The sequence below is a fragment of the Diorhabda carinulata genome, chromosome 5 (genome assembly GCF_026250575.1).
Source record: "Diorhabda carinulata isolate Delta chromosome 5, icDioCari1.1, whole genome shotgun sequence".
Classification (NCBI taxonomy): Eukaryota; Metazoa; Arthropoda; class Insecta; order Coleoptera; family Chrysomelidae; genus Diorhabda; species Diorhabda carinulata.
Genome location: NC_079464.1, coordinates 1,234,567 through 1,249,053, shown reverse-complemented (window position 1 = coordinate 1,249,053; position 14,487 = coordinate 1,234,567). Strand labels below are relative to the sequence as shown.

The 14,487-nt window shown below is 30.4% G+C and overlaps 1 protein-coding gene across 1 annotated transcript; it reads left to right on the top strand.

Moving 5' to 3' along the window:
- Positions 1-11,896: 11,896 nt before the first annotated feature.
- LOC130894133 (putative nuclease HARBI1) lies at positions 11,897-14,487 on the top strand. Its single transcript, XM_057800733.1, has 2 exons — positions 11,897-12,556; positions 13,675-14,487. Exons 1-2 carry the CDS (start codon positions 12,137-12,139, stop codon positions 14,485-14,487), a joined length of 1,233 nt encoding a protein of 410 aa, XP_057656716.1. The 5' UTR covers positions 11,897-12,136.

The window sequence follows — 14,487 nt, the reverse complement described above, 5'->3', positions numbered from 1 at the left end:
TATATATATATATATATGTGTGTGTGTGTGTTTGTAAGAACGGAATTTTTTTTGGAAAACTACTAGAAAACATATATATGATTGATATTTTTCTAATATTATATCGTAAAATACAAATACTTTAGAAAAACCCTGTATATCATAATTGGTAAAAAAATTTCTGTTAAACAAAAAATAAAAAAAAATAACTTTTAGTTGTAAAAAAACTAATAAAATCAAGTTTTCAAACAAAAAAGGAATTTTTTGTATAATTGGAATTCGGAAGCGAACAGAATTTTATTTTAAAATATAGTTTTATTGAGAATGATTTTGTATAATTTTGTAGGAATTTTGATTTGAGAATCGCAAATTTAGTGAAAAAGTAATTTTCCGTGAGAAATTTTCTTGTTATATTTTGTTTAACTTAAAAACCACGAAGGCGAATTCGACAAATTTGATTACTTGGGTGATTTTTTACTTTTTTGCTTGCAACACGGATATTTTTTGTGAAGTTCATTTTGAAAATTTGATTTTATTGATATAATTTTCATTTATAACTAACTCACTCAAGTCGAATAAATTACAACATCTTGGGTAATATAACTTTGAATTTATAATACCGGTTACCATCTAAAAATTGTGGACTTGATATTTACGAGGGAAAAAATTTTAGTGGCTGAAAGATTTAAGAAGTAATAAAAGTTTTTTTCTGAATATATTGTTACATAATTTTCATTTATTATACATACAGGGGCAATCTATTTATAAATATAGTGTTTGATTGAATGGTTTGACGTGAATTAATAAAGGGGACCACAATCTATTTGCATAATTTTTTTGTACTTTTTTAATTGCAAGGGTATTTAGAAAAAATATTACAATTCATGTTTTTGTTTCAGGTGTTGGTGCGCGATTCTACGCGAAATTTTAACCCGTTAACGAAACGAAATGTAAATGTAGTGCACGTTCCATAATGCGGTTTGCCAAAAAGTAGGTGATTGTTGGATAAATAACATAAAAATGGTTTTCCATTTTTCATAACAAATATTTCAAACGACATATTTTACGTTTCTACTTGGTACTGCTAGATAATTCAATTCATTTAAACGTACGATGAAATTTTCCAATATATTAAATCAAATAAATTTTTCTCCATCCATTATTCCAAAATTTATGCTGAGAAATTGATATTTTTCCCAAAAATTGAATGTAACACAATTTCAATATGATATACGAGGTATATCCACAAAGAAAGTTCCATTTGGTTATAAAAGAACATACGTGCAGGTCAAAAAACATATTTTTCATGCTGTAAACCTAATTTTCTATGTAGTTTCGAAAATTTTTTAAACACTTGTTTTTGTATGCCTCCTCCATGTTCTTCCGGCTCGTTTCAACTTTTAGCGAGAGATTTCAGGTATAAGAAGAGATGAAAGTCGGTAGGAGTGAGGTCCGAGCTATACGGAGGATGATCAAACACACCCCAGCCAAATTCTTGGAGCGGTTTTTTTGTCACGTCACAGTGTGAGATGGGGCATTATCGTGAAAAAAAAACAAAAACCATTTGACAGTAATCCTCGGAGTTTGCCCTGTTTCTTAATTTCCACGCATGTGCCTAAATCAAACGGCAAAACGTCGGAGCAAACGGTGGAAATGAGTTGTCGAGGTGTCGAAATTTGCTTAGGGGTATCGTAAGATACCAAAATTTCATCCCCTATGACTATTCGAAATATAGGTTAGAAAAGGAACTTACATTGTGGATGTAGCTCGTATGAAGGAAATACTAAAATCAGTTATTAAAACTATTTATTCAAATTTTTCTGAAATTTTCGGTCCGAATTATTGCATCAAATTTTGATTGAAATGATTTTTTTTGTTATATACTGAGTGAGCAGAACTTTGATCAGATGTTGTTGGTTTTTGTGTTTTTGGGAATTCTAAGAATATTTTGTTGAGATTAATACAGTTACAGATTTTAATTATTGAAGAAAAATAGATTGAATTTATTTTTGAATAACTTTTTTAACATTCAGAAAGTTTTAACAAACATCCAAATTTCGACTACTCCCTTACATTCAAACAGAAGATTATTAATATTTATGACCAAAACTAATTTTTCTCATTATATGATACTGATCAAATAAAATCTTGACGTTGTTATTTTGGATTGATCAATTCTTTTCAGCGTTTACTGTAACACATTTAAGTCCAGTAAATATTTGATGAATAATTATGATGATAATCATATGATAGAATTGCTCCAATACACCTCAAATTCACTTTGATTCGAAATAGTAGTACATGGATCCTTCTGATCAATATAAATGATAATTAGATAATTAAGTAACTTGAAGATGTGATTTCCATTCAAATGACTTTCCGAGTAATCTGTTGAGATTTTCCTGATCTTTGAGAACAAATCTGTTGGGTTAATGAGATGATTATGTGATGAATGTCATAAATGAGGTAGGCAACCGCCGCGATATGGAAAAGTGATTCGTAATTTTCGGTATCGATTTCGCTGTGTCGCGAATCGGTTTTAGTGATGGACATCATGGAAATGGAAAATGGATATGGAGGCTTTCCTATGTGGACAAAGTTATGTGAGTACAAATGATTTTACGTATCAAATTAACTTCGTAACTCTAAATCATAAACTTAAATAATATTTGCATAGTAAGTTAAATTACTAATTTTTTTTATACCATCTTCAAACATTATTATTGAAATGTAATGAACGCTCTGTATAATTAGTATCCAAGCAAGATTTATACTCAAAGATCGTAAAATTAAACCTCATTTTGGAAAATTCTCTCAATTTTTTCAAAAAATTACTCAAGGATTTTTATAATCTGAATGAATTCTTTTTTAGCCATCATAATATTTTCAGAAAAACAATGGTTATTCTATAATAAATTCTTAAGGTGTAGGTAGATTGTTTAGAATTCAATGTTTTTAATGGTTTACTACTATGGAGTCTGGTATGTTTATTTTAGATATATTTTACGGACCATCATTACACCCTGGTTGAAAGTATCCTTCATTTATTTTTCTACATTGGTTATCGAGAATTTACAAGAGGTATAATATATTTGAAAAACAACACGTGCGGTGCAGTTTAGGAACCTTTTTTATCTGTTTGTAGAATAGTTTGTTTACATTATATCGAGGGTTTAATACCGATAACGAAAAATGACCGTGCAGCCCCTTTTTGGATGCTTTGTCTTTGTTCGAAGAATTGTGTATTTACATTTCAATCTTATTTTTGGTATTTATGAGATTACGTTTAACAGAATTCTTAAAGAGATAAGGACCACCCTACACTATGAGAAATTTTAAAATCGCAGTATTCTAGTTACATACTCGTAATAATACCAAAATAACTATACATGTTGAGGGTTTATTACTAATAAACGAAACTTGACCGTTCAGACCCTTCTTAGATGTCTTTGTCTTTGTTCCAAGAATTTCTTGTTCACTTAATATTTCGAATATATTTTTTTATATATATGAGATAACGTTCAACAGAATCCTTTCAGGATGTTTATTTAACTTGGAGATAAGGACCACCCTACACTATGAGAAATTTTGAAATCACTGTATTCTACATAAATAATCGGGGAAATTTTCAATTCACAGTATTTTCGATAAACAATCAAAAATAATTCCAAGTTAACAAAAATGTTTTGATTTATATGCAGCCATTCTTTTGAAACTTGAAATTGTTTTAGTCAGTAACATTATTCTAAATTCTACGTTTTTTAATTAAGAAACATTATCATGTACCTGTAATCACTCATGAAATTACTAATTCCAAAAACGAAGATATATCGTAGGAAAATTAAAAGTATATACATAGCCATTTAATAGTATAAGTATTAATTATCACTAATTATTTAAAACGTCGTTTGAAATATTATTTAAGAAATCTCTTGCTTTATATTGTTTTATTAATGATTTTTTCAATACAATGATAATAAAGATATACAGGGAGTATCAGTTGAGAGATAGGTATGACTTATTTACAACTAGGATAACTTGGTTATACGAAATTAGAATAAATTAGAAAATATGTAGGTTATTTAGATTTACAGGGAGACGAGAAACTTTGGAATGGTTGAAAATAATGAATGTTATTTGTACTAGAAGTAATCTCGAAACAAAAATTCTTGTATATTTCAGCATTGAACTTCTAATTATTGTCCATACAAGGACACTCTGTATCCAAAGAGTGGAACATATCAGCTAAACAACTATTCAAATATTTCTATTAATGAAAATTCGGTTTCATCACACCTCGTTTCTTTCTTCTTTAATATTGGACATATTCCACCACCTCTTAGCTATTTTTCTGCTAGAATGTTATTTTTTCTGTACTACTGCACACACTGGTATGTCTTTATTGTTGTTTCCTTCACGAGATCCACAATGTTCTTCCTGTTCCATTCGAAATTCCTTCAAAGTATTTAGCCCATCTTTTAATTTTTCTTGTGAATCAATTAAGGACTCTTCTCTCGTTGTCCATGATATAAGATACTCTGTAATTACCTAACTGTGTCCTTTCGTGATTTTTTTGTTCTATTGGTAAAAATTTCTCAATTCTTTGTTTTTAAACTTGATGGTAAATGAAACTTTTCTCAGAGTTGACTTTAGTTTCCGTGTAAAATTAAAAAATGTGATTCATATGTTTGATTTGTTCAACTAATTTTGGTATATACCGTATTATGAATATATTATGAATAAACTCTGAATTTGTGCACAGTTTGTTTACTAGAAACAACTGAATTATAACATGTAACTCACCCTATACACATGATCTGCTGTCCAAAATGTCTATATCAAATCAAATCAATTGTCAATAAATCAATAATAAAAGTATTCTTATTACGATCAAGTAATGCAATTTCTCAATAGTCCTTAATAAAAGTCTTGTACATTTTTTTTTTAAAATACACATTTCAGAGTTTGCAAAAATACCCAAAATTATTTTTAGTATACCGATAGATTCGTTCTATGGATGTCGGTATTTAGTTAAAAGAATTTAATATTCTATGATGGACTTCCTTTTTATTATTTTGAGGGATTGCAGCTTTATTATACTTTTATTGGTGCCGAAATGTAAATTTATTTATACATCGCGATCAATGGAACCTTTTTTGATCCTTTCATGTTTATTATTTTACAAAATTTCATATTCAAAAATACAAGTTTCAGAGTTTGCAAAAATACCCAAAATTATTTTTAGTATACGGGTAGGTTCGTTCTATCGATGTCGGTATTTAGTTAAAAGAATTTAATATTTTATGATGGACTTCCTTTTTCTTATTTCAGGAAATGCAGCTTTATTATACTTTTATTGTTGCCGAAATGTAAAATTATATATTTTCTAGAAACATCACGTTCGAGGGAACCTTTTTGATCCTTTCATGTTTATTATTTTACAAAATTTTATATCCTCTCAATCGTTATTTAAGAACGATAACCGCCCGATACTAATGTGTCTAAATTCTACGTTCACCAAGCAAATAATATTTTTATTTGAAATTACTTGTAATCATTAATTGAAAATAAGGCTTTAAAACAAAGTAGTAGGAAAAACTAAGATATGAAAGTACAAACAATTCTGATAAAGTTTGATATAAAGCGGGGTTTCCTCAAATTTCCCGAATTATTATGGAGGTGTATCTTTATATGGAAAATAACCATTTTCTTCTCTATAATTTGAATGTAAATTCACACAAATTTGAGGTAATCTTAGTGGTAATGAACTAAAACGAGCTTCACGGAAAATTCCCGTATATGAATTTTCCGAAAATTGTTACAGATAGTTTCCAATATACGTGTCCATACCATATTTTCGTAAGTTTTTGAAAGAAAAATGATTCGAAAACTTTTTTTTGTGATACTAAGATAGGAACGAGGACCACATGATATTTTTGAAAAATTTTCCAATCACAGCATAAATATTATACTGTCATTCTTTTACTATTATGTTTTGAAATATAATTGCTAATCATCCTGTATATACGGCAACACCAATGTTGCTTTTCGTGCTCCATTCTCTCAATTTTTTCAAAAAATCACTCAAGATGTATTATAATATGAAATCTTATTCACTGATTAGTAATTTTAGCCAATAGGTATATGTTCAGGAAAACAATGGTTATTCCTTCGGACAATTTCATATATCAATTAATTCTATAACTCTATTTGGATTGCAACAACATTCTTTTATGTAAAACTTTCATACGAACTTTCTGCAGTAGCTTTCATATTTTCAATGTTACTGCAAAGCGTTATCATTTGAAAAATACAGTAAAAAAAATTTCATTTGCAATAGAATACCAAGAAAGGATTTGTATATTGATAATCTCTACACCAAATTAAATTGTTATATATTATAAAGGCAAAATAAAAATTTGAGATACCCATCCCATCAACAGTTTGACAAAAGTTAAATTTTGGGAAATGAAAGCTCAGTTAGTTTCGTAGTTTTCATTGAAATGATTTCATTTGTGTTACTTATTAGGTGTATATTGAGAATGCTTATTATTTTCTAATGATTATGATGTTTATACTGTATCCAGGATTTTCTTATTGTAATAACCAAGAATCAATTATAATTTTCTTGTTTTATTTATCATGGAAATTTCCTTTCGGCGAGCGAGCCAGAGCGGGACGAATTTTTCACTTATTTTAATTACACGATGATAAATGAAATTATATTATAATTTCATAAGATTCAAAAGTTGCCAGATCTGAAGGCTAGGAAGATTATTCGTATTATGCTTTTGGAATACAAAGTTTGCTTTCCAGCTTCCACAGCTTTAAGTTTTGACGGTTTATTTTTCAAAATTTTGGATTTTCTTTATTTAATAACCACAAACCAATTACCTATTATGAGAAATTTAAAGAAATAATGAAATAATTTTTGGTTTAGATTTTTAGCACTAGCAACGCCATCTTTACAGAGAAGCTCATACTGAGCTTATTTTATTATTAATTTCTACTATGTCGTATGTCTCGGCTGTCGACTTTTTATCACCTATTTACAAAACTGAAAGGAAGATGGCGTCCGCTATTTTCACACTAATTTATTTTTTCATTAAAACTAAAGTTGTATCGGAGTGTAGAAACATATTTTTTATTGAGTTAATAAGTTAATTATGAAGAAAATATAAATAGAAAAGTCTAAAAATTGAAAAACACACTCTTCGAATTGTTGATGATGGTCGAATACCCAATAGTGCCACCTCTTATTGAAAAGTTGTATTTCATTACTTTTCAGTAATAATTTCAGTAGAAAACATTTTTTTTAAGTGCATACTTTTCTTTGTATCCGATATAAAATTATATTGATATAAAAGGTGTACCAATACTGCTAAAAAGTTGAATATTAGTGGTTCATTTTAAAACGTATCAAAAACATTTTTTATTAGATGTCTTTGAGGTCCATAATTTGAAATTATTTCGAACAAGCGAAACATAATATTAAAAACATAAGGATGAGGTTTTTTTTAGTTCTTTGAGAGGTGTGGGTAAATTTATATGATAAAAGTCGGTAAATAAAAGAACGCTCTATACTTAATTCAACTAGACATTACAACAAAAACTCTAATGACAAAATGTAATGTCCATCGAAATAGATTAAATAAATTGCTTAACGGAAATTTTGAAAAAAAAAAACATAATATCTATGTATTATAATTATTTGATTTTGTATTAACGTTCAAGTTATTTTTCAAACAATTTTAAAAAATAGAAGATTTGAATTTATTTTTTTTGTCAGGTGTTTGTGCGCGATTCGACGCGAAATTTTAACCCGTTAACGAAACGAAAAATATATAGTGTGCGAATCAATAAAGCGGTTTGCCAAAAGGAAGGTGATTGTTGAATAAATAACAAAAAAACATATTTCTTCAAATTTTATAACAAATATGTATTTCAAACTACAAAATGTGTTTCTAAAATAAAAATGCTGCTGTATCAGGAATATATAAATACATGTAAAATTCTATTTTCTATTATCGTTTTTCTGTGTCACGTTTCTTTCCAAAACTTAACCTGTCTGAAAAAAAAAATTTTTATGTAATAAATTTTTTACAAATTAAATTTACAAATATAAAAAAAATTATAGATATCTGGAGAATAATATTCGTATGAATTTGTCTTTTTATGTTTGTCTTTTTATATTTTTTAAACTAATCAAATTCATTTAGGGCTTCGAATCTTTCCGAAATTCTCGATTCCAGAGTTCTTCAGTTCAGTATTATTATCTCGTAAACGTAAAACTCAAAATATCCGCTTATTTCATCATATTGAATATTTTCATGTGACATACGTATTGTTTTATACAACTTAATATTTTCTTCAGTTCCATCTATATTTAACAACAAATGAAAAAATATCTATGAACGTTTTAGCGAACTCATTTTGATCATTTCACATTTCACTCTTCAAAAACATTTATCTTGATCGAATTTCTATGTGCCTGCAAATCATCATGATATTCTTCATCAGTTTGAGGTATCGATTAGACTAAAATCGTGGGGTGCGTGAAATTAATATCACTACTCTATCGCTCATATATATTAACTGCCATTAATATAATACTCAGATTTCATTTTTCATTTTAACAAATACATATTTTAGTCTAATCAATACCCCAGATTGATGATGAATGTTATGATAACCGGTAGGTACTTGGGATCTGCGAATTAACTCGGTTAAATTTAGATCAATTATTCCATTTTCGGAAGAACGGGGCACATCTTGATTTATTTCTTCATTTTCTAGATTTCAAAATTTAATCAATTTTAAACCATTTTCATTTATCATGTACCAACTGAAATGTTAAAACCTCTAGATACTCCTTATTTTGATTTTATTTGCAAGACAAATAAAAGTAGTTTATTATAATTGAAGACAAAAAATGTCTCTATAAAACTTTTGACTGAACTGAAGAATGGGTTTTTCTTTTCTTTCCACTTTTATCAATTAAAAATTTTCTGTTTTAATTCATATTTTGTATCCCCCCATGAAGTAGGTAATTTTATTTCCTTCTGAAATTGGAACCGTTGGACTTGCTTTAGGCTCTCTTATCTTATTGTTGTCATCGTCCCAATATTCTCTGTAATCTACGTAGTCGATATAGGGTTGTTCTTTCACAATAAATCATATACCCCAAAATTTCTCTATTTTATAAAATCAAAACTAATTAGTTGAGGGTCTCAAATCATCATTGACATTTACATAAATTGTAAGGAGTCCTTTTCTTTTCAGTCTCATTTCCTGGGCTATAAACTCCAAACATTTTCTATATTCACGTTGAACGTTTCCATCGAGAATAAGGATTGGTGATTCGTGTAAGATTGATGTAACAAGAGCAATATGGGTAATTGGTCCTTGGTATTATGTTTAACACTTCTCTCTCATCGATCTTAGAGCCTTTTGAAAAGACTAAAAATGAAATTCGGCGTAAAATGAAAAAATAGCAGTTAATATATATGAGCGAAAGGGATTGTTAATAGAAATTTCACGCGCCCCACGACTCATTTTTTAGTCTGATCAAAAGAACTAGGTTGATGAGATACATAGTTGCATATCGGGTGTAAGCGCCTAGGCTGGTGTAAGCCGCACTATTTACCATCTGTTATTTATCTTGATTGATTTGATTTGATATTTCCATCTGCTCCTTGACATTTCCTATTGTCATTATCAAATGTTTATGATTTGTTTGAAAATAACGGTAATGAGTTGAATTTAGAATTTTCAGGTAGCTCTACAATTACGATTAGTGTCCTTGAAAAATTATACAAAAAACAAGGTTATTTATATGATTATGTTTACTGTGTTCCTATCTTTATTCTAGAAATAAAGGTAGTTTATCATGAAGTAGACCATGTTTCAGATTGGGGTTATCTCTGGCTCTTTTCTCCGTCACATTTTTTACTAATGGTGACGTCAATTTATCTTTGTAAAATTTATTTGAATTCTGAACAATAAAGTTTTGGATCGCCTCGATATTCGCTTCCTCGTGGAGATCAGCGATTCTACTATAGCGTCCTTTTCCTAGTGCAAGTCTTAAACATTTGTTTTGGATCCGTTGAAGCTTAATGAATAGTGTATCTGGAGCTGAACAAAATACTTGGTAACCGTATGTTAAGATTGGTCTGATTGCTTGTTTATACAAAAGTAGTTTGTTCTCTATACTCAGGCAACTGTCTTTATTTAATAGTGGATATAATTTTCTTATTGCGTTATTAGCTTTATTTACGAAGTTGTTAATATGTGTATGATAATTTAATCTTTTATCTATATGAAAACCTAAGTATGTTATAGATGCCTTGGGCGTAATAGTATTATTTTGAATTTTCAATTTTGATCTTATTTTGTTATTCGTATGTTTTCTAGTTAGAATGATTTGTTCGGTTTTTTAGGGATTTAATTTAAGTTTATTTTCATTCAAATATGGTACTACTACTCTATTCATATGAATATCGATTTTTCTATTTGCAATTTCCGCAATGAATGATCCCTTATACAAACAAGTATCGTCTGCATATAAGGCTGTTTGTATGATATCATTCATTGGAAAGTCATGTGTAATAATAGTATACAAGTGAGGGGATAAGGAGGAGCCCTGCGGAACCCCTGCTTCTGTTTTGAACGGACCGTTTATTGTGTTGTTCATTTTAACATGAAAATTCCTATCTTTGAGATATGAGTAAATTAGTTTCACGATTTCAATGGGGTAACCAGCAGACATCATTTTGTACGTAAGTGCCTCTATCCAGACGGTATCGAATGCCTTTTCCATATCTAATGCTACTACTACTGTGTTCATTTTATTCCTGAAATTTTCTTTTGCGTAATGAGCTAGTCGAATTATTTGAGCTATGGTGGAGTGACCTTTCCTAAATCCGAAATGTTCTTTAGGAATTTATTTCAACTTATTTTCGATGTTTAGTATTCGATGTAGTATTATTTTATCTATAATTTTAGCAAGAATATTGATTAACGATATAGGGCGGTAGCTATCTAAAGATTTCGGGTTTTTGCCAGGTTTCGGTATTGGTACTATAATTGAATTTTTTAAAGTTTGTGGAAAGTGTTGAAATTTTAATATTGCGTTTACTATGTAAGTTATTTGAACCAAAGCTTTAAATGGTAAATTTTTATAAATAATTGTGTCCAGCTGGTCAGGTCCCGGTGCTTTATTGTTGGGTAATCTGTTTATAGTTTGTTTAATTTCTCTAGGAGACGAAATGTACCTAGATAAATCTTTTTTACTAATTTCTATATTGGTATTTACCATTTGGGAAATTCCCTTTTCTATTGTTCGTTCGTATTCGGTGATAGTTTTATGGTTTATTTTAAAGATTTTTTCATAATGCCTACCTAGGAGCGTACCTTTCTCGGAATCGTCTAAATATACCTCTCCATTGTTCGAATGCAAATGTTCTTTTTAGTCTTTTTGTAATTTTCCAAAGTGAGTTATCGGCGGCATTAAGTTGTTTTAATAAATCTGTCCATTTTTTATTGCGAAATTCTCTGATTTTTTCATTTATTTCTTTTCCCAAATCTAGCAGTTTGTTTTTGTCAGTCGTTCGCCTATATTTTTTGCTATGATTTTCCTTATTTATTTTTAACTTTTATCATGTTTAGAATATCGTTAGGTAGTTTATCGTTTTCACAATTTACTTTAATTAATTTTGTAGTTTTGTTCCTAGCTTCTTTCATGTAATGTTCTAAAAGTACTATTTCTCTATCTATATCACTTGAGAAATTAATGTTTGAATTGATTTGAACAGTTTTATTGATATGAGAACGGTATTTGAACCAATCTGTTGAAGTATAGTCGTGTATAAGTCGCTTTCCAAAAGGATTTTTGCGACTTTCGCAGGCAGGTATTTCGAAGTATACAGGATCGTGATCAGATGTTAGCTCTTGAAGTGTCCCTAAATTTTCGATTTCGGTAAAATTTTTAGAGACTATTGGCGGGTTTACACCCTACGACAAATTGAACGACAAATCGTCATTGACAATTTGTAACGATTTGTCGAATATCGCATGTCCGTTTACACGTACCGACTTTTCGTTCAAGTCAGTCAGTATTTTCTCCTGTGTGAGGTGAATTGTGAAATGCTTTCCAGCAATGGAGGAATTACTGTTATGGTATATGTACATAACTTGCCTTGCAACAAGTGTGAAGAGGAAAAGAAAACCAAGAAGTAAGTGGAGTCGTCATTGGCTACTAAAGAAGAGGTTATCTCATATGGAATTGTTAAAAGAATTGAGCAATGAACCTGCTGATTACAGGAACTACTTGAGGATGACAGAGGATACTTACCAAGAATTATTGTGTTTGGTTTCTCCTTTGATTGAAAGACAAAGCACCGTAATGAGAAATCCCATATCTCCACACGAAAGACTTAGTGCTACATTACGATTCCTTGCAACTGGAAGAACTTACAAAGACTTGGAATTCACAACCCTTATTTCTAAACCATCGCTCTGCAAAATAATACCTGAAACGTGCAAGGCAATATACATGGTATTGAAAAAATTCATTAAGGTAAGAGAAAACTTAAATTTATTTCCAATTTTTAAGTAGATACAGTAAAAAATTGTCACTACAATATTAAAAAAGTAAACATGTTTCATTGTAGTTTGAACATTATATTAAAGAGAAAAGAAACTCAATCATGAAATGATTAAACATTTAGTAAAATGGAAAAAATCCCTTGCTTAATTTGTGTTAGGATTGAATGAGTTAACATAATCTTTTACACTGTTTTCACTGGTGTAGCTCGACTGTCCTGGTGAAATCGCTTGTTCAGGAGTGAAAGGCGAGGTTGATTGTGGTGCTACATTGAAATTTTGAACGTTTTGGTGGTTATTATCTTGACGGTAGTGCATAAACTGAGGGAAGCCACTGTATTGATACGGTTCTACCTCAGGACCAGTTACTTTCCAAAACCTGGTTAAAGACTCCACGTCTGCTTCAAACAATACATCAGAAATTAGTTTTTGTGCAATTTTCTGTTGATGGGGTTTTGCGTCCCGCAGTCTGTCAGCCACATGTTTACCGAAACGATCAAAACAATCGTCGGCCTTGTAGGAGCTAATTTTTTCCCCCACCTTTTGCATTGTTTCGAGCCTGGCTTTCTCAAACGGATTTAATTTGCGCTTGGTTGGGCGGGAAAACGGAGCTCTTGATGTTTGAGAGACGTTCATCGGTGGCATGTCTGGCTGTTCAGAGGTATCTTCGGTGAGGGTCGTCTCTTCTTCAACTGCTGCACCGGCCTGAAACAAAAAATCCATGCTATAAAAATGGATACAGACGCAACACCAACTTAAGTTGTTGACCAACTTAAAGTTAATTTTTAACAATAACATGATTTAGGCCGCCATCCTGGATTCGCCATATTGGATGGAAATAAGATTTAATTTGTAAATTTGAAGATAGGGTTGTGACTCATTATTTAACATTAGGATTCAACAACTCAATAAAATTAGTTGAATTGCCGCCATTTTGAAAATAACTGATGTAGAAAATTAATTATTTCTTAGAAATTAGGTCTTATTAGTACAAAGCTCCATACCAAATTTGAAGCAAATACATTGAGCCTTTCTCAAATAACTTATTATATGAAATAAAAACATCCTATTATTGAAATTTTTTTCTTTCAGTTCCCGAGTACTACTTCTGAATGGGAAGACATCGCTACAGATTTTGAAGACAAGTGGAACTTTCCTCATTGTTTGGGTTCAATTGACGGAAAACATATTAGGATTGTTCCTCCAGCAGACAGTGGTTCCTACTACTACAACTACAAGAAAACTCACAGCATCGTCCTTATGGCTATAGCTAATGCTAATTACGAGTTTATCTATTGTGACGTAGGTACTAATGGCAGAATATCTGATGGGGGAGTGATTAATAACACAGTTTTCTACAAACGTCTTGTAGAGAAAAAATTGAACATTCCAGAACGTCAACCAGTGACCAATTCAACTCGAGAGCTGAACTATGTTTTTGTTGGCGATGAGGCGTTTGCAATGCGTCCAGATTTACTAAAGCCATTTAGTCGAGCAACACTAACTAATAACAGAAGAATTTATAATTATCGCTTGTCCAGAGCTCGCCGGGTAATAGAAAATACATTTGGTATTTTAGCATCTCGATTCCGTGTTCTATATACTGCAATTAATATGGATGTGGATAACATTGAATGGGTCGTTCTGGCGTGTTGTGCTTTACATAACTTTTTACGTAAACAGTCTGCAACATATGCGCCTCCTGATGTTTTTGATCGAGAAAATACCAGCGAGGGTGTTACAGTAAAAGGTTTACGATGTGATGCAGAAAAGATGCATCACTTACAACGACGTTCTGGGGGCAAAACTTTGGAAGAAGCCAAAAAAGTTCAAAATGAATTTTGTACCTATTTTAATGGTGAGGGATCAGTGCCATGGCAGGACAAATTTGCTTTGGATGTGTAA